This window comes from Euleptes europaea, chromosome 15, assembly GCF_029931775.1.
Source record: "Euleptes europaea isolate rEulEur1 chromosome 15, rEulEur1.hap1, whole genome shotgun sequence".
In the NCBI taxonomy this organism is placed as follows: domain Eukaryota; kingdom Metazoa; phylum Chordata; class Lepidosauria; order Squamata; family Sphaerodactylidae; genus Euleptes; species Euleptes europaea.
The window spans coordinates 58,046,267-58,067,308 of NC_079326.1; the positions used below are offsets into that span (position 1 = coordinate 58,046,267).

Genomic DNA, 21,042 nt, shown 5'->3' on the forward strand with positions numbered 1-21,042 from the left:
CCTTACATCGGCCATAGCAGAGAGAGCGACATTGTGTGGCTAGCTTTTGCTGCCTTGGGCCAGCTTGTTGCAGCCTGAACAGACACTCACCCAGTGAAGAATTTGAACTCTCCTCTCTTGTTTGGTTATTACACCCATTGTTCTTTAGCTGTATTGTCAGGTTGTAGGATATATATGGTCAATTTATGTCTATGTTTATTTAATATAAACATCATTGCACTAATATTGTATATTGCACTAATTTTGTACAGTGGTCTGTGTTGCTGAAGCACATTTTCCTACTTTGCTACTACCTGGAGGTTGGCAACCCTAGTAAGGCAGCTTCATCTGTGACCATGCATGTGAGAGGATTTTGCTGTAGAGAATACATAACTGTCTAAAAAGTCACTGAGTCTCGCAAGTAGTTCTTATTTACAGAAAGGATAAACAAAGCCTTTATCCCTTAGGAAGTGTAACTAAGTTCTCATTCTGTTTATTGCCGAGTCAAGTATGCACATCTGCTTTCCTTTGGTCGAAATTTCACCTCCAGCGCTTTTACAATATTTATTAACAAGAGTTTCACATGCAGAAACTTTGGTAATGCAAGCCAAATGGGGGAAATAGGGTTTAAAAAGCAACTGTTTACAAAACTGAGTGAACACTGTGAGCTGACCCCCCCTTCCTCTTGGGGTACAGCCGGTCTGAGAAATCACTTACCTGCATAGCTAGGGTTACCAACCTCCAGGTACTAGCTGGAGATCTCCAGCCAATAGAGATCAGTCCACCTGGAGAAACTGGCAGCTTTGGCAATTGGACTCTATGGCATTGAAGTCCCTCTCCAAACCCCACCCTCCTCAGGCTCCGCCCCAAAAATCTCCAAGTATTTACCGACCCAGAGCTGGCAACCCTATGCCTAGCTCATCACAAATGGCGACGATTTAGAGCCTGACTTGAAGACAAAGAAGGCTGAACTGTAACACAAAGAAGGAAAAGAAAAACCACATTTGTCTCCACCTGCAGGAGAAACTGAAAGTGATTTTGCCAGCGTGGCAAAGCCAGCGTGTTGTCGTGGTTAAGAGCGGTAATTTGAAGCGGTGGTCTCTGATCTGGAGAACCGGGTTCGATTCCCCCACTCCTCCACATGAGCAGCGGAGGCTAATCTGGTGAACTGGGTTGGTTTCCCCACTCCTCCACATGAAGCCAGCTGGGTGACCTTGGGCTAGTCACAGCTCTCTTAGAGCTCTCTCAGCCCCACCTCCCTCACAGAGTGTCTGTTGTGGGGAGGGGAAGGGAAGGTGATTGTAAGTCGGTTTGATTCTTCCTTAAGTGGTAGAGAAAGTCAGCATATAAAAACCAACTCCCCCTCCTCACTCTCCCTCTCCTTCTCCTTCTCCCTCTCCCCTCCCTCTCCTCCACCTCCTCCTCCTCCTCTTCTCCTCCTCCTCCTCCTCCTCTTCTTCTTCTCCTCCTCCTCCTCCTCCTCCTTCTCCTCCTCCTCCTCCTTTTCCTCTTCTTCTTCTCCTCCTCCTCCTCCTCCTTCTTCTCCTCCTTCTCCTTCTCCTTCTCCTTCTCCTTCTTCTCCTCCTCCTCCTTCTCCTTCTCCCAATTTACTCTGGTGCAGTGAAAAGTTCCCACTTTTTGCTGTTGAGGGGATCTGCCCATTGTTCTTCTTAAATGAGAAAAGTATGAAGGGACTCGTTCCGTGAAAAGTTTGACGGGTTGCATCTCTCCATGAAGGGTTTCACCAGAGGAAATGGTTTCAAAGGCGTTGATTAAATTACGACAAAAGCACTTGGATCTACAGATACAAATTTCAGCCTCGCTAATGACCTCCTGCAGTAGAAGGTGGTTTATACAATGAGATGAGATGTTTGGGGGGAAAGGATGAAAGCAAATAAAGGACCGTCTCCCAAGCACCTTCCAAAAGCAAAACGGATTGTGAAAACAGAGGAAGCCGCTGCAAGCCCCAAGTCACTCCGAATGGTTTATGTAACATAACCTAATTTTTAGTTTCCTTCGAAATCACCCTTTAGACCAGGGGTGTCGAGCTCATTTGTTACGAGAACCAGATAAGACATAAATGTCACTTGGTCGGGCCGGGACATGTGTACCATAACTAAAATGCCAGGGACCGGAGATACAAACTTTATAGAAGACACAGGCAAAGTCAGTTTAATGATATTATTTTTTACTTTTTTATTTTTTCCAAAGAAATATGCTTCCGTCTAATTGGGGCAACTCTTTTTTTTAATCAATGAGAAGATTTTAATCAGTTAGTCAGGTAAACCTTTCTGCCGTATCTGTAAGGGATACAAAGGATTTGTAGCTTTATAAAACATTTAAGAATTCTTCGTTAGAAATTCCCAGGGTTCCCTGGAGGAAAGTCATGGCAATTAAATTAGTTTACAGTTCAGTGTGTAACTATACCTGTAGTCCAAGTTAGAGCAATTAGTTCTCTTTCAGCTTATACTGTAAGTCTTAATCAATGCAGCAGTGAATATATTTGAGTTTATTTTTTATTTCTGTTGGAAGTCAGAAATGCAGCTCTTTCCATACCATTTTCAAAGAACAAAACGGATCTCAGAAAACCATGTAATCAGCCACATTAATTTATGCTTTGCGCTTATGACAATTGCGGAACAAAGTAAAATTGTACCATGCAGCTCTGGGAATAGGAAAACGCTTGACCTAACATGCTCGCTTGATCGTCTTCCATTTGATTTTAATCCAAACTCTTGTGGAAAGCTTTACAACAGACGAAGCAAATTAACCTGCTGTTAAAAGTTTTTAAATCACTGCTTCGGCAACGTAGCAGAAGATGTAATACTTGATGCTTAGAGGTCTGTTATTTCTTTTCGATCTAATTGGGGCCTTGGGGGGTCATCTTTTTCTCATTACTGTATGGGCTGATGTAGATGACACTATAGACTAGTTTTTGTAGCAGGAGGCGGCACCAAAAATACTTCAGAGAATGAAAAAAGAGAATACTGGGGACACTGGATGCATTGGTCTCTCCCCACCCCTTTTAAAACGGACATCTGAGTTGGGGTTCGAACATGAAATGAAGCATGCCGGGCTATCTGCCTTGAAATCTCCCGAAGTTACAACTGATCTCCAGACTACAGAGATAGTTTCCCCTGGAGGAAATGGCAGCTCTGGGGGGTGAACTGTATGGCATTATACCCCCTGAAGTCCCTCCCCTCCACAAATCCCACCCTCCTCAGGCTCCATCCCCAAATCTACAGGAATTTCCCCACCCAGAGTTGGCAACCCTATCTGCATCCTACCCTTTGAAACCTAATGATTCTAGCCTAATGATCCTTCCTGCTTTGCTGTAAGAGCCATGTTCATTGAAGGAGCGATCCTGAGGCTGGTAGGAAGTGCCAGGCTTGCTGAGTGGGGTGGATTCAAGCCTTTATTTTTCAAAAGTGTTTATAATGTTATAGACCATTTATGCAGGGCTGTTTCCTCGTGGTGACCCCACCGACTGCTTCGGGGCTTTGCTTTGATTATGCTTGCATTTTCCGACTGTCAGACGTTGCTTCGCTCTCCCTGCATGTTTCCGTGTGTTTCTCCCACGTTTTCTGGATTTGTGTTTAGCCAGTATCCAGAAAGCACGGGGGTAACACGCAGAAGCACATGGGGAGAGCAAGTTGGTCAGAAAATGCAAGCATAATCAAAGCAAAGCCCTGAATTAGTCGACAGGGTGACCGCGAGGAAACAGCCATGCATAAATGGCCGTAGAGTTTCCCACTGTATAGGGCAGAGTTAAAACAGAGATATTTGTTTTAATTGTCTTTGCTTAACTCTTTGTTGGTGGATAGTTTGGTTGCCATAAATGCACAGTTACTTATCTAGGAGTTCCATTAGTTTCGGTGTGATTTACATGCGAGTAAATTTGTACAAATTGGTGATCATTGAATTTATTTAATTGCTCAGTTTGGTAGCTGATATGTTTATGTTTTGCATTTTGTTTCTGTGTTTGTCACTTATCAGAAATTATTAATTTTTTTTCTAATTTGCTGCACAGGACCCGGCAAACCAAAAATGTGGAAGAAAGAAGACAGTGTCCTTCAGCAGTATGCCATCGGAGAAGAAGATAAGTAGCGCAAGCGACTGTATCAGCTTCATGCAAGCTGGTTGTGAACTCAAGAAAGTCCGACCAAGCTCCCGTATTTATAACCGATTTTTTACTCTTGATCCCGACTTGCAAGCTCTTCGCTGGGAACCATCTAAAAAAGATATTGACAAGGCTAAACTTGATATTTCTGCTGTGAAAGAGATCCGGTTAGGCAAAAACACTGAAACATTCAGGAATAATGGTCTTGCAGATCAGATTTCTGAAGACTGTGCCTTCTCTATAATTCATGGGGAGAATTATGACTCGCTAGACTTGGTTGCCAATTCAGCAGACGTGGCCAACATTTGGGTGTCAGGTTTGAGGTACCTGGTTTCTCGTAGCAAGCAATCATTGGATTTGATAGAAGGTAATCAGAATACTCCCCGGTTTGCATGGCTTACATCTGTATTTGAAGAGGCAGATGTTGACGGTAATGGGATCATGTTGGAAGATACAGCAGTAGAATTAATAAAACGCTTGAACCCTGCCTTAAAGGAGTCAAAGATTAGGTTAAAATTTAAGGAAATCCAGCGGAGCAAAGAGAAGCTAACAACCCGTGTAACAAAGGAGGAGTTTTGTGAAGCTTACACTGAACTTTGCACTAGACCAGAAGTCTATTTTTTGCTCGTGCAGATCTCTAAAAACAAAGAATACCTAGACGCAAATGACCTCATGCTTTTTTTAGAAGCCGAGCAAGGAGTGATGCACATAACCGAGGAAATGTGTCTTGATATCATTCGCAGGTATGAATTCTCTGAGGAAGGACAGTTGAAAGGTTTTCTTTCAATTGATGGATTTACCCAATATTTGTTGTCCCCAGAATGTGACATCTTTGATCCTGAGCACCAGAAGGTTGTCCAAGACATGACTCAGCCTTTGTCACATTACTACATCAATGCATCTCACAATACCTACCTAATAGAAGACCAGGTACGAGGACCAGCAGATATCAATGGTTATGTCAGAGCATTGAAGATGGGCTGCAGAAGTATTGAGCTGGATGTTTGTGATGGTCCTGATAACGAGCCCATCATTTGCAGTCGTAATAGCATGACATCACCTCTTGCCTTTCGCTGTGTTATTGAGGTAATCAACAAATTAGCCTTCATTTCTTCAGAGTACCCTCTCATTCTTTGCTTGGGAAACCACTGTTCTATACAACAACAGAAGGTCATGGTTCAGCAGATGAAGAAAGTCTTTGGAAATAAGCTCTACACAGATACTCCATTATCATCGGAAGCATACCTCCCATCTCCAGAGAAACTAAAAATGAAGATCATAATTAAAGGGAAGAAGTTACCATACGGTCAAGATTTGATGGAGGGCGAGGTTACCGATGAGGATGAAGAAGCTGAAATTTCTCGAAGAATGTCAGAAGAATCCTTGGTGGAACCAAAGATGACCTGGTTATGCAAGGGGCTCTCTGATATGGTATCTATATGCAAATCTGTCAAGTTCACAGATTTTGAGAGCTCCATGAAGAGTCAGAACTATTGGGAAATCTGCTCCTTCAGTGAATCAGAGGCCAGTAGAATTTCAAATGAGTATCCAGAGGACTTTGTAAACTATAACAAGAAATTTCTGTCTAGAATATACCCTAGTGCCATGAGAATAGATTCCAGTAACTTAAACCCGCAAGATTTTTGGAACTGTGGCTGCCAAATAGTAGCAATGAACTATCAAACTCCAGGACCAATGATGGATTTACATACTGGATGGTTTCTACAAAACGGGGTGTGTGGGTATGTCCTTAGACCTTCTGTTATGCGGGAAGAGGTTTCATACTTCAGCGCAAATACAAAGGGCATAGTTCCAGGGGTCTCTCCTCAAGTTTTACATGTCAAAATCATCAGCGGTCAGAACTTTCCAAAGCCCAAAGGAGCATGTGCCAAGGGGGATGTCATAGATCCCTATGTGTGCATAGAAGTCCATGGTATTCCTGCAGACTGCGCTGAGCAGAGAACAAAAACAGTTCAGCAGAACAGTGATAACCCTATTTTCGATGAGAGCTTTGAGTTCCAGATAAATCTGCCCGAACTTGCCATGATCCGTTTTGTTGTACTGGATGATGATTATATTGGCGATGAGTTCATTGGCCAATATACCATCCCCATGGAATGCCTACAGCCGGGTTATCGGCACGTACCTTTGCGTTCCTTTGTGGGAGACGTTATGGAGCATGTGACGCTTTTTGTACACATTGCCCTAACTAACCGAAGCGGTGGAGGAAAGGCTCAAAAACGCAGCCTGGGGGTTAGAATAGGGAAAAAAACAAGAGACTATACCATGCTGCGGAACACTGGCCTTAAGTCTATAGATGACATCTTCAAAGTTGCGGTCCAGCCACTAGGAGAGGCAACTGACATGAGAGACAACATGCAGGTAATGAAAGTTTTGGCTTCCCTCCTCCTTTCATTGTATTTAAGAACAAGATTCATGTTTGGAATGATGAATTAGATCGTTGATTGTGAAAAGGAAAGGCCCTATGGCAAAGGGTGAAATACCCCTTTTGTAAATAAACTTTAAGGACGGGGTTTCAAACTCAATTGTTACGAGGGCCGGATATAACATAAATGTCACTTGGTTGGGCCGGGCCATGCCTCACCAGCCCACATCAAGAGCCAGGGGATTGCTGCCTCGCGGGCCATATAAGAACTCTCAAAGGGCCGGATCCAGCCTTATGTTTGACAACCCTGCTTTAAGGTGCTATACATCATGGCATCTCTGAATGTATGACCACAGCCTGCAGAACCATCGCACTCCAGTACTGATGAGCTGGACTTAATGTAAAGACTTCTTTTGCCTTAGTGTTTCAGACTTCCACCGTGTTCTCCTGGATTGGCCAGCAGCAATGTGCTCATTCTTGAAATTGTTGGTTCTCTACCGGCGATGGGACAGTAGACTTTCATGCATGCCATATAGGGGACATATACCAGCCCAAGCCATACATTCAAACACGTATTTGTCCAATTCCTTTGTCTCTTCCCCTCCACTAACTGGGAAGAAGATGTGAGGGAACTGGGTACACGTGCATACAGTTCCCCCTTTGCTCAAGCAATCTTAATCAGATTAATTTGGGTCTTTTAATGATAAACATGTATTTATGCCCTTGTAGCCACCATCAGGTGACCTGTGATTTGGTACACGTAGTGGGTAAAGGAGGGGAATATCTCACAGTCCCAATGACTTCCACATGTTGAGTGAGCATGTGAAATACAAGCTTGGATATATTGGGAATCCCACCAGTGAACAGTAGATACCTTTGGACACCTCAAGCATCATCCTTTGGTTTTATTCCTTTATTTAAATATTTTTATCTCGCTTTTCTCCCTAGAGGGACCTAAAGCAGCTCCCAACAGAAAAGTAAAAAAACCCAATATAAATAAACCAACTAACCAATAAAGAAGAAGAGTTGGTTTTTATATGCCGACTTTCTCTACCACTTAAGGGAGAATCAAACCGGCTTACAATCACCTTCCCTTCCCCTCCCCACAACAGAAACCCTGTGAGGTAGATGGGGCTGAGAGAGCTCTAAGAGAGCAGTGACTAGCTCAAGGTCTCCCAGCTGGCTTCACGTGGAAGAGTGGGGAAACAAATCCAGTTCACCAGATTTGCGTCCACTGCTCATGTGTTTCTCCAGATTAGAGTATACCTCTCCAAACCACCGCTCTTAACCACTACAACACACTAAACAAAGCAACAAACTACCTTGGACTAGTCCAGGATTCAATACCTGGCTCTGTAAAGACCTTTGAAATAGATTTTTAAATTCCTGTGAATTCCAGCTTCTTCCAGAAGCAGCTCCCCTTTTGTACAATTACAGAAGAAGCTTTGTATTCTGGCACTTGATTATCCAGAATGCTCAGATAACCAGAATAAGCATAATACTCGGCTACCATAACCCTGAGCCTTTGGGCACATGTGTAACCCGCTCCTACCTGTCCATCATGAGCTTCTTTCGGCATTAGAAGAAACCAGGAAATATATACAATTTTTTAAAATTACTTGTGCAGACATTTCAGTGTACAAGAGGTAGGGTTGCCAACCTTCAAGTGGGCTCTGGAGATTTCCCAGAATTACTGCTGATCTCCAGACTACAGAGATCAGTTCCCCTGAAGAAAATGGCTGCCTTGGAGGGTGGACTCCACGGCATGATACCCCAATGGGGCCCCTCCCCAGGCTCCACCACCAAATCTCCAGACATTTCCCAACCTGGAGTAGGCAACCCTAGCAAGAGGCTGATAGATAACAGTTGCATTAATGGCCTAAGACAGCATAGCGTAGTGACTAGGAGCGGTGGACTCTAATCTGGAGAACCGGGTTCGATCCCCCACTCCTCCGCATGAGCAGCGGACTCTAATCTGGAGAACCGGGTTCGATTTCCCACTCCTACACATGAAGCCAGCTGGGTGACCCTGGTCTAGTCACATTTCTCTCAGAGCTCTCTCAGCCTCACCTACCTCACAAGGTGTCTGTTGTGGGGAGGGGAAGGGAAGGTGATTGTAAGCTGCTTTAAGACTTCTTAAAAGGTAGAAAAAAGGTAGAGAAAGTCGGCATAGAAAAACCAACTCTTCTTCTCCTCCTCCTTCTTCTCCTTCTCCTCCTTCTTCTCCTTCCTCTTCCCTTTGCCCTTCTCCTTCTCCATCTTTCCCAGATAAGCCACAGGCCAAGAGTAAACAGATGCCTCTGGTTTGCCTTGGGTTTCCCCCATCTATTCTGTTTAGCTGCCTGTATTCTGCTGCACATGCTGGATATGTTTGCTGAAGGTTCCCCTTGAAGTTCCAGGATCAAGAGCCCGCCCCACCCCATTGTAGCTACGTGACATACAATTTAGTGATATTCTGCTGAAAGTATAACACCAACGCTTTTCTTTTTCCTCAACAGAACGCAATTGTATCTGTCAAAGAGCTCTGTGGACTCCCGCCGATTACCAGTCTGAAGCAGTGCATTTTGACCCTGTCTTCGCGGCTGGTGAACAGCGACAACGTCCCCTCGGTGGTTCTCAACATGAAAGACAACTTTCCTTATCTGGAACCTTTGGGGACGCTGACGGACGTCCAGAAGAAGGTTCTAGCTGCATATGACATGGTAGGAGCTTGTTCTTCAATGTGGTTAAGAGCAGTGGTTTGGAGCGGTGGACTCTGATCTGGAGAATAGGGTTCGGTTCCCCACTCCTACACATGAACGGCGGAGGCTAATCTGGAAAACCGGTTTTGATTCCCCACTCCTCCAAGTGAGCGGCGGATGCTAATCTGGTGAACTGGGTTGGTTTCACTCCTACACATGAAGCCAGCTGGGTGACCTTGGGCTAGTCACAGCTCTCTTCGAGCTCTCTCAGCCCCACCTCCCTCACAAGGTGTCTGTTGTGGGGAGGGGAAGGGAAGGTGATTGTAAGCCGGTTTGAGTCTCCCTTAAGTGGTAGAGAAAGTTGGCATCTAAAAACCAACTCCTTCTTGGTGGTCAAGGGGCATCACGGTGTCCCCGCTGTCACCTTTTCTGGTGCCCACCAAGCATTTTTAGAAACACCCCATGGGGCTCTTGGCCAGCAGGGCTTCTGATTGGCCATTGGAGATCTGATTGGCTGTGTGGAATAAAACAACTTTGTTTTAGTGGCAGCTTCCGTCACAGTATTGTCTCTCTCTCTCCCCTGCCCTTTCCCAATGCGTTTTTTAAATTTTTGGGTTCCTTACCACCTTAAAAATATTTTTGAAAACCAGAACTTTTCTGCACACACTGGAGGGTTTCTCCACATACGACAAACCCCGCTGCCTTGCATGTGGTGGCCCCGTTCTGCTGTCCTCCTGGTTGACACAGGCCTGCCTTCTTGAAAGTTAGAAGGAACAAAGCGGATTGCCGGGAGGAATCCAAATGATTTGGAAACTTCCTCCACCCCACCCCAAATCTGCTCCTCCAGGACGCTATACTCTTCGTTCCGAGTTTGGCCAAATGTCACTTGAAGCTAGGGCGTGGTTGGCCGCCTTTAAACTACACCTTAAACTGTGCTTTAGCACTGAGGGGTTCCTAGCTTCTCTGAAGCACGACCCTTTTAAATCCTCATGGCAAAAAATCTTAGATGAGAAACTATCATTGTTGGGCTTCTTGCAGGATATGTTATTAGACCTTGGGAAAACTGAAGCTTTCACCAAAATTAAAAAACCCATTAAAGAGCTTGATTATAACAGCACTACTTTTCGTGCTCGCCGTGTTTGTTCACCCCAGTTCTTTGGAATACCACCACCACGTGGTTTGCCTGCTTATACATATTATTTGACAACTCCTTGTCTTTCTAGAGCTTTTTGTTTAGCTAGATTGAATGCTAACCCCTCTATGGTTATGCAGGGCAGAATTTTGAATATGCCATATTCAGACAGGACCTGTCCTTGCTCTTCTGGCTCTATCGATTCACTAGCTCATGCCCTTTTGGAATGCCGCTTTTACGAGGAACTTCAATCACATTATATTTCCCCCCTTTTAACTTACAAATCTAATGAGAGACACTGTCCTTCAGTGTGACTCCTCTGAAGAGGCCGGCCACAGCTGCTGGCGAAACATCAGGAAAGAAAATACCAAGACCACGGTCACACAGCCCGGATAACCTACAAGAACTAATGCCTCTGTGTCTGACATAATGCCTTTTCTACTAAGCGATAGGGGTCCCAAGGCTACATTGTCAGTGGCAAGATTTGTTTCAGTCCTTATATCCCTCAAACACTAGTTATATGCTGCTCAAGATCAATGGATCAAGGAGCTTCTAAGGGATAAAAGGAAAAAGGAAGGACGCTATACAGCAGGATTTGCAAACATAAGGCCTGCAGGCCGGATCCGGCCCCTTGAGAGCTCTTATCTGGCCCGCGAGACAGCCGAGGCAGCCACCCCCCCCCCACTCTCGATCTGGGCTGGCGAGGCATGGCCCGGCCCAACCAAGTGACATGTCATATCTGGCCCTCGTAACGATTGAGTTTGACACCCCTTGCTATACAGTGTGATTGTAAACTGGTTTGATTCTTCCTTAAGAAAAACATCTTCCTTATAAAAAACATCGCTTTAAAAGGGTTTTTGGATGCCATGGCTAAAAAATGGTTGGAAGACGTCTTCACAGCTAAAGGGGCCAAACAAAGTGCGAACAGTATTTTTTATAACATTTTCAAACTCTTAATACATCGCTGGGAGTACCTAGTGCGGTAACAGCCAAAGTCAGCATATAAAAACCTACTCCTCCTCTCCTTCTCCTTCTCCTTCTCCTTCTCCTTCTCCTTCTCCTTCACCTCCTCCTTCTCCTCCTCCTCCTCCTTCTCCTCCTCCTCCTCCTCCTCCTCCTCCTCCTCCTCCTCCTCCTCCTCCTCCTCCTCCTCCTTCTTCTTCTTCTTCTTCTTCTTCTTCTTCTTCTTCTTCTTCTTCTTCTTCTTCTACGTGACCATCTTCTTTCTGGGTTGTTGGGATTTAATGGGCTTGTGGAGCCTTCATGTGAATATCTGTCTTTTAGAGAAACGTTCTTCTTCCTCTGCTTAATGGTGCTTGGTGCGCTCTGATGTTTTGTGCAAACCGGAGGCGGCTGCTCGGAGACCCCTAGAAAAGGGCTTGGAAACAATTAACTGCCTGTTCTGCTAGACAAAGACCATTTGTGTGGTGTTTGTTTTCATTTCCCGGGGTGATTAGATCCACCGCTGCCGACTGCTGCCAGCGTGGCCTTTACATCTTGATGCGAAAGCTTTACGTTAAACTGATACAGCCCCATGGAGGGACCTTCGTGCTCAAGACACATTACCGCTACATTACAAAAGATGCTTCTATGAGGAGGAGCTTTGCTTGGTTTAATTGGTTTCGAGAAATCCTCCTCGATAGAACTCACAGATATAGGTAGGAGCAGAGGCGGCGGTTGTGATTCTCTCCTCTAACTCCCATTAGAAGAAGAAGAACAGTTGGTTTTTAGATGCCAACTTTCTCTACCACTTAAGGAAGACTCAAACTGGTTTACAATCACCTTCCCCTCCCCATAACAGACACCCTGTGAGGTAGGTGGGGCTGAGAGAGCTCTAAGAGAGCTGTGACTAGCCCAGGGTCACTTTAGTTGAGTTCAAGTATATACTGACAGCGCATTCCTGTGCCGGGCTTAGGAGGCAATGCAGCGGCGCTGCCTCCTCAGGAGGTTTTGGAGACACTGTCCTTCAGTGTTACTCCTCTGAAGATGCCTGCCACAGCTGCTGGCGAAACGTCAGGAAAGAAAATACCAAGACCACGGTCACACAGCCCGGATAGCCTACAAGAACCAAGGTTTTGGCCCGTCTGAAACCTCCGCCCGGCACAAAAAAACCCGAGGTGTATCTCGGGGGTGGGTGGGAAGGGGGGCATTCCCCAACTGAAACTGCTCAGGTGGCCGCCTAACGGATTTGTGTTCGACACCCCTGTCTTTGAGTTGTACCTGGGGTTTCTCCCGCCTTCTGTTTTCTCCCACTTCTCACCCCCCCCCCGGTCTGGATTCCAGGATAATCTTTTTTGTGTCTGAGATTAAAGAATGCCACACCCAGTTCAGAAGAACAACTACAGCGGTAGGTGTTTCGTTCAATGTTAGTGGGTTGGCTTTAGAGACGTTCAACATGTAACGTCATGTGATATGGTAAATGATTTTTCTCCAGTAGCCCTGATCTGGATGGCCTGCCTGATCTCATCACATCTCGGAAGCGAAGCAGGGCCAGCCCTGGTTAGTACTTGGATGGGAGACCACCAAGGAAGTCCAGGGTTGCTATGTTGACTCTTGAATGCTCCTACCTCCAAGGATCTAGTTGGACTCTAAGGTGCTCCAGGACTCGAATCTCGTCGTACTTTCTTGCCTCCCAGACTTGTATCAATTAATATACCATTGTCACAATTAAAGTTGTAAAAATGACTCCCTGAGGAGATAGATAACATGAATCTGGTCCAGGCTGTCTAAGAATATATGACCTTGCAGCTGTTTCATTCACAAGAAAGAAAGTAATTAAAGCTGTGAGCCCCAATTTTATTCAACACCTAGGAGATATTAAAGATGACTATAATATGTGGTAATTGCCTGAAAATGCAGAACTATGACAGTTTGGGAATAATTAAAAAAAAAAACACCACCTGCCTCAGTGTCGTAGCTCCTGTGTCTTGTGTACCTCCCTGGGTAAGCTGAATTTCAGGGCACATCAGTTATCGCTTTCTTTATAAATCGCCTATGTATTACTAAGTAGGGGTACCTAAGCAGGGAAGGGGAGGGGCCGTGACTCAGTGTTAGAGCATCTGCTTGGCCTGCAGAAGGTCCCAGGTTCAATCCCCAGCATCTCCAGTTCAAGGGACTAGGCAAGTAGGTGATGTGAAGGACCTCTGCCTGAGACCCTGGAGAGCCACTGCCCATCTGAGTAGACAATACTGACTTTTATGGATCGAGGGTTAGGGTTCAATAGAAGGCAGCTTCATGTGTACTTTAGGTTCCAATTTTGGGGAGGGGCTGGGACTCAGTGGTAGAGCATCTGCTTGGCCTGCAGAAGGTCCCAGATTCAATCCCCGGCATCTCCAGTTAAAGGGACTAGGCAAGTAGGTGATGTGAAAGGCCTCTGCCTGAGACCCTGGAGAGCTGCTGCCGGTCTGAGTAGACGATACTGACTTTGATGGATGAAGGGTTTGATTCAGTATAATGCAGCTTCAAGTGTTCATGTGTTGGTCTTTTCAGCATATATGGTTTTCTGACATACCATATAGATTTTAGCGCAAGAGATGTAGAATCGAGAATTGGTCATTGTTTAAATGTTTTATCTTCCTTGACAGATGATTCAGGAAAGCAGGGTTCTTATAGAAACAGCAGACGCCATTTATGACAAGATTGTTCAGTGCCAGAAAACAGGTAACCCGTTTTTATTTTTAAAGACTCCTAAGATACTTTCCAAACAATGATTATCCTCTAGCCCCTTTTACATACCATGGAGAGCAGCAGATATTTCTCTTTATTAAACGGGGGGGGGGGGGGGTTGCCACTATAGTGGGAGATCTCCCAGCACCTATTGTTCTTCTTCTTTTTTTGTATGGTTTTACCATAGAGTTTTTGTAAATCCTAGAGCAGTGGTCCCTAACGTGGACTCCAAATGTGCCGACAGGCTCAAAAAAGTTGGGCACCCTTGTCCTAGAGTGTCCCATGATGTAACTTCTGGTTTTTACCAGAATTGGTGCCAGCCCCCACTTCCTGATTGCTCCAGGGGGTTACCGGCTGCAGCTGGGCAACTCTGTAAACAAGGGAGGTGTGAGCTGAAGGTTAGGGGAGTGCCACAAGATTAAAAAAAACAGTTATAAAGAGGGTTTTTTTGAACAGGAGGGATTTTTTTTTTAAAGCCACTATAGAGAAGGAACAGGCTCTAGTAGATGCTAGTGCTTGAGTTCCTTATAGGAAAAGGCAGGTTAGCATTAATAAAATAAAATAAAGAAGAAGAACAAGAAGAAGAAGAGTTGGTTTTTATATGCCACCGTTTTTTAACACTTAAGGGAGAATCAAACCAGCTACAATCACCTTCCCTTCTCCCCCCCCAACAGTTACTCTGTGAGGTAGGTGAGGCTGAGAGAGCTCTAAGAGAACTGTGACTAGCCTAAGGTCACCCAGATGGCTTCATGGGGAGGAGAGGGGAAACTAACCCAGTTCTCCAGATTAGCCTCTGCTGCTCATGTGGAGGAGTGGGGAATCAAACCTGGTTCTCCAGATTAGAGTCCACCACTCCAAACCGCTTCTCTTAACCACTACACCACACTCTGACACATTAAGCCATCTTGGTGACCTTGGGCTAGTCACAGTTCTCTCAGCCCCACCTACCTCACAATGTGTTAGTTGTGGGGAGAGGAAAGAATGGTGATAGTACGCTGGTTTGGTGGTAGAGAGAGTTGGCATATAAAAAACAACTCTTCTTCTTCCTCCTCCTCCTCCTCCTCCCACAGCCACTGAGGTGATAAGGGGCAGGAGGCGTGGCCTCACACCATCCTATCTGTGTCCCCAGGTGGACTCTGCCCACGCAGTAAGTTAATGGCAGGTATTCCCTGGAGTTACAAGGAACAGAAATCATGGTTAGATCCCAGCTCCACCGATGAGAAAGAAAAGGGCTTTATGGGGAGTGGAGGGGACAAAATGATTGCAGTATATGCAGACGTTTCTCCTGAGGATGACCCCACAGGAGCAGTAATGTGTGTTTTGAGCATCGAACCCCATGCAAGTTCCCTGCCATAGTCGCCTTCTGCATGTGCCCCCTCCAGTCATCAATAACACCGGGCATTTCTCTTGCATAAAATAAAACAGTCAAAAACATAGTTCTCTTGTTTGCAGCCGCTTCTGTCAAAAGCTGTGGGAGGAAGAGGTGTACACTTTTGATGTCTCTCTGTGTGTCTTTCAACAGCCAGCACTTAACTCCTCTGCTACGTCTCTTGTTAGGAATGGAATTCCATGAAGAGCTTCATAACCTGGGAACAAGAGAAGGTCTAAAAGGGAGGAAGCTCAGCAAAGCCATTGAAAGTTTTGCGTGGAATATCACTGTGCTTAAGGTAAATACGAAAATTTCCTGCTGTTTTGGATGGATGTTATTATTTGTTTGCTCGGTTTTATTAGAAAATTTGTATACCACCTCTGCAGGAGGCTGCCCAAAGTGTTTGACACCCCTGCGTTAAAATGTATTAATTGAAGCCCAGCATTACAAGTTTTGTGGGTCTCCAGGTTGTCTGTCTCCCCCACACAACAAATTTTATGAACAACAGCAGTAGTTGTAGTTCTTCAAAAGTCGAACACAAATTTTGCACACTGAAGAAATTGGGATCAATGTCTAAGAATCTTTATTTGAAAGAAATTGTAGCTGCTGAGGCTGAGAAACGCTTGCTGGAGGCCGCGGGATGCTGCTGGATCTGACTCTGTGTAAAGCAGTTTCTTGTGATCATATCATTAAACTCTTTGAGGCACAGTAAAAAAAAACTGAATCACAATTTTGCCATTTTCCCCTCCCTTCTCTTTATACACCAAAGTAGCATTCCTGTTTCCAGAAATGTGCAATGTAATGGTAGGTTTGGAAGTGGGAACGCAGAGCGTGTGGGCTGTCTTGTGAAAATGTGGGCACAGGGCATCCATGGGTGAAAGAAAATGTGCACAAGGCGTTTTCTCGTTCAGATCCAGTTTAAGCAAATAAACATGTTGAATGTTCAGGCTGCCTTTCGCAGTGCTGGAGATGTCAGATTCTTGGCAATTGTCATTCGTTTCTCCTTTCTGGTGAATACCAGAAATCAGTGACTGTGCAAGTAGCAGACCAATTCACTCGTTGCAGTGTGTCTTCTGTTCGCTCCTGACTCACTTGTTCATGAATCGCTCAAACTCCTCTTTCAAAATGATTCCCTCATCCCTATCGTCTTGTATGTATTAAGTGACGTCAAGTCCCTTTCGATTCATGGCGACCCTATGAATCAATGTCCTCCAAAACATCCTATCTTTAACAGCCGTGCTCAGGTCTTGCAAACTGAGGGCCTTGGCTTCCTTTATAGATTCAATCCATCTCTTGTTGGGTCTTCCTTTTTTCCTGCTGCCTTCAACTTTTCCTAGCATGACTGTCTTTTCCAGTGACTCTTGTCTTCTCGTAATGTGACCAAAGTACGACAGCCTCAGTTTAGTCGTTTTAGCTTCTAGGGTCAGTTCAGGCTTGATTTGATCTAGAACCCACTGATATGTTTTTTTGGCGGTCTGCGGTATCCTCCAACACCACATATTGTCTTGATCATCTGTCTATTCTCAATAGCACCCCATAAGCAAGATACACCGGGGGGTGGGAATCTTGTAATTTTGAAACTGCACAGTAAGTAGACAAAGAGCAATTGGGAAAAAGAACATTTTCCTATTAACTAGGCAAGCTGGTACATAAAATACTATGTAACCTCTCATTTTGGCCTGAGGGCAAACAGTGATGGAATCATCAACACGAGCTCCTCACCAGCTCTACCTACTATCAAGGGTGCACTTGTAAGCATGGAAGACATTCAGTTGTTAATTTTTCAGAACATTTACAGCTTCCCACAATCCAATTGTCCCCATTTAGGAAAAGAGTGGAAGGAATATAACATGGGGACAAATTAGGATATTAGTATAGCTTAGGAATGTCAAACTCAATTGTTACGAGGGCCGGATATGACATAAATGTCACTTGGTCGGGCTGGGAGATGCCTCGGCAGCCCAGATCAGGACTGGAGGTGGTGGCTGCTTCATCTGGCTTCCGGAGCGAATAAGAGCTCTCGGGGGCAGATCTAGCCCACGGACCTTATGTTTGACACCCCTGGGATAGCTCCTTGGCCTTGCGTACCCGTGGTGTTTTAATTATGCCCTGGTCGTTTGTAACAAAGGATGTCCCCAGAGTCCACATAGCATCTGTGGGTCATGATGTTTCTAGGCTGCATTCAGGAGTCACACTAAAGCTGGAGTTAAACTGCATTTTTCATGATGGTGTTATGATGGTCCTCCCTAGGTTTGTGCATATCGATAAACCCGAACCGAAAATAAACCTGAAATTAGCCATTTCGGTAATTTTTGAGCTTCGAAAAAATCCCCATAGACTATAATGGGCCTGAATTTTTCAGTGAACCTGATAATCAGCTGAATACTGAAATTTACTGGTATGGGTATTCAGCGTATTCTGGGTTTACCAAAAAAAAATCAGGCCCAATAATCCTGAACCCGAAATTTACCTTTTTTTTTTTTTGGGCACAACCCTAGTCTCCCCCCCTCCCCAGTCAAACAGAGCAAAACTCAACTATCATTCAGACATCTGAATACTAACACTGGGCCAACTGGAATTAGTTTGCCCCCCTCCCCAGATTCTTAGACCAGGGTCGAATCCTGGTTTATAACCCTGCTCTGCGCGGGGCAAAGAAACTGCAGTTTGCCAAGAAACCTTCATTCGGATATCACGATTAATCGGTGTTTGTTGTCGACCGTGCCTGCACTCCGGGTGAAGAGGGAGGAGGGAGCCGCGCGGCTCCCTCCTCCCTCTTCACCTGGAGTGCAGGCACGGTCGACAACAAACACCGATTAATCGTGATATCCGAATGAAGGTTTCTTGGCAAACTGCAGTTTCTTTTCTAAAATTCCAGTTTAGCCTGAGGTCTGGACCCAGCCTGGCTGAGCTACAGCAGGCAACTGACAGAGACAGCCAGGAGTCGTATTGTTTGTTTCTTTCTAAAGAGATTCAGGACCCGCAGACAGTCACATACCCGCTCTGTCTGATGTTATACTATATTTAGCCTCTGTCTGAAGTGCAGGTTTCCTCTTAGGGAATAAAAAGGCCATATCCGACTGTGAATAATTCATAACCCGGCAAATCCTAACAGAGAGCTGTTTCCTCTAGGGCAGGAAGACTTCTGCTGGTCCCTATACTTTAAAACAATCTATCTGCGGTCCTGATCCATAAATGTTTCTCCCTTTCTGAAGGCTGAGAACCATAATTTATGAGGAAAGAGCCAGCATATGATCTCATTCTGCCAGTGGCCCCATGATATGGGTGTAATATCAGCATAGCTTAATTGTGGTATCCTAAGGCACAATGAAACACTTTGTGCTCTACAGCTGCCATCTTGTTCATGCTTGGCCTGTAGATTAAACCCTGCAGGACGTACTGCTGAGAAAGCAAACACTGGCTCGGGCTCTAAATGTTGTCAAACTCATCTCCTAAAGAGAACATCTGGCTACAGTGGTGGTTGTCAGGGGTGTTTGGGCAGCTGACTTTAACTTAGAGAATCGGCCCCATTCTCCATCATTCTATCCATCGCCTTGCATGAAGTAAGTAAGGTAGACTAGATCCAGATCTTTTGATGGACCTTTGGAAGATCTCTAATGCCAAGCCAGCCACTTATAGCTTTGTGTGGCCCTATATGAGAGCCAGGGAGATATAGTGGTTAAGAGCGGTGGTTTGGAGCAGTGGACTCTCATCTGGAGAACCGGGTTTGATTCCCCACTCCTCCACATGAGAGGCAGAGGCTAATCTGGGTGACCTTGGGCTAGTCACAGCTCTCTCAGCCCCACCTACCTCACAGGGTGTCTGTTGTGGGAGGGGAAGGGAAGGTGATTGTAAGCCGGTTTGATTCTCCTGCGCATGAGTTTGGAAGCACAAGCTTCCTTTTAACTTGTCCACATCACTGGGGTTTGCATTTCTTGTATGTGTTTAAAAAGAGGCACATTTGTGCATGCTCCTATCAAGGCAGTTCCCTCATGGGGCTGTGATTCAGCTGTTAGCTAGCAAAGGCAAATGATCAGCGAGCTCTGACAATAATTTTAGGGTAGCATTGTCCAATCTCCCCAAGGTTTTCATTCATCGACCTGAATCCCCCATGAACGTTGACTGCCAGCGATTGTATTGGAAAGCAGCAGCCCCAAGGGGTGTGTGTGTTAGTAACGTCCTCAAGCAACTAGGAAGTCTGTCTAATTTTAAAATAACAGGAGATGTCTGAGTCACTGATTCTTTTACACAGTGGTTCATTTCTTGGGAAGGGAAGTCTTCCAGCTTTTCCAACAATGGCTGCCACCCCCCTGCCCAGTTTCTCAGGTCTGATCTAGGGCCTTTTATGCTGGGTCAGTTTTGAAGCTCGCTCAAAGCTCTTCTTTAAATGCGACCTTTAAAATGACTATTCATGGTCCCGATGCAAAAGGAGAAATTCCACACCCACACCCACTCGCCTGCTCCTTGTTTTCATAGCCATTAGCTATGCATAGCAGTTGCCGGTTGCATAGCTAACGCGCAGCTGTGATTTTGCATATTTGAGGGGATTCTTCGTGGCAGTGGCAGAGCAAACACGAAAGGTTGCGTTAAAGGGGCTCTTAAGTAATGCGAGGCAGGTATGTGCCGGCTTCGCAGTCACTTCCTGAACGACGGTTCACCGTGAAAAACTAAAAAAAAACCCAAAAAACTGTGGGGCAATTCAGCCTGGAACGCGCTGCTAATTACCAAGCATAAGTGGCCTAGGTGTTTTTTTATGCAGAATTTTAATCTGTTTTGCAAGGAATACTTATTCTTTCCTTTCCTTCCAAGCTCCCATGACCCGCTGGTCTTGAGCAATTTATGGGGAGTTTTTTTTCCCTATTTCTTTAAGGACAATATGGTGTAAAGATGCTTGGCCCCTGCCAGTGTTATACTTGCATCTTTATCCACCAGCAAAAAGGGAGCTGTTTTATCATCTGTTACAGTGGCAGGTAATTTCGTTAAAATAGGAATGATCCATTGGTCACACTGGAGTTTGAAATGGGGTCACTCAGAACTAAAGGGTTGAAATTAAAGCAAAAGAGTTTCCGTCTAATCATCAGGAAGAATTTTCTGACAGTTAGAGCGGTTCGTCAGTGGAACAGGCTTCCTTGGGAGGTAGTGAGCCCTCCTTCCCTGGAGGTTTTTAAGCAGAGGCTAGATGGCCATCTGTCAGCAATACTGATTCTATGACCTTAGGCAGATCATGAGAGGGAGGGCATCTTGGCCATCTTCTGGGCATGGAGTAGGGGTCACTGAGGGTGTAGGGGGGAGGTAGTTGTGAATTTCCTGCATTGTGCAGGTGGTTGGACTAGATAACCCTGGTGGTCCCTTCCAACTCTATGATTGTATGAGACAATGGTTTCTCGGGCAGAAGAATCAAATCATAGAATCATAGAGTTGGAAGGGACCACCAGGGTCATCTAGTCCAACCGCCTGCACAATGCAGGGAATTAACAGCTACCTCCCCCCACACCCCCAGTGACCCCAACCCTCCCCCCACCATGCAGGATCCCACAATCAAAGCACTCCCGACAGATGGCCATCTAGCCTTTGCTTAAAGACCTCCAAAGACGGGGACTCCACCACCCTCCGAGGCAGCACATTCCACCGTCGAACAGCCCTCACTGTCAGAAAGTTCTTCCTGATGTTTAGGTGGAATTGCACTGAAGAAGATGCTTCGGTGTGAAAATG

At 45.4% G+C, this 21,042-nt stretch overlaps 1 protein-coding gene across 1 annotated transcript in view; it reads left to right on the forward strand.

The window, feature by feature from the left end:
• Positions 1–21,042, forward strand: part of PLCL1 (phospholipase C like 1 (inactive)) — a 177,694-nt gene that overhangs the window by 145,167 nt on the left and 11,485 nt on the right. The window contains exons 2-5 of the mRNA XM_056861579.1: positions 4,010–6,481; positions 8,984–9,187; positions 13,883–13,958; positions 15,522–15,631. Coding sequence (XP_056717557.1) covers positions 4,061–6,481; positions 8,984–9,187; positions 13,883–13,958; positions 15,522–15,631 — 2,811 coding nt within the window. The 5' untranslated portion in view covers positions 4,010–4,060. The remainder of the gene's footprint in view (positions 1–4,009; positions 6,482–8,983; positions 9,188–13,882; positions 13,959–15,521; positions 15,632–21,042) is intronic.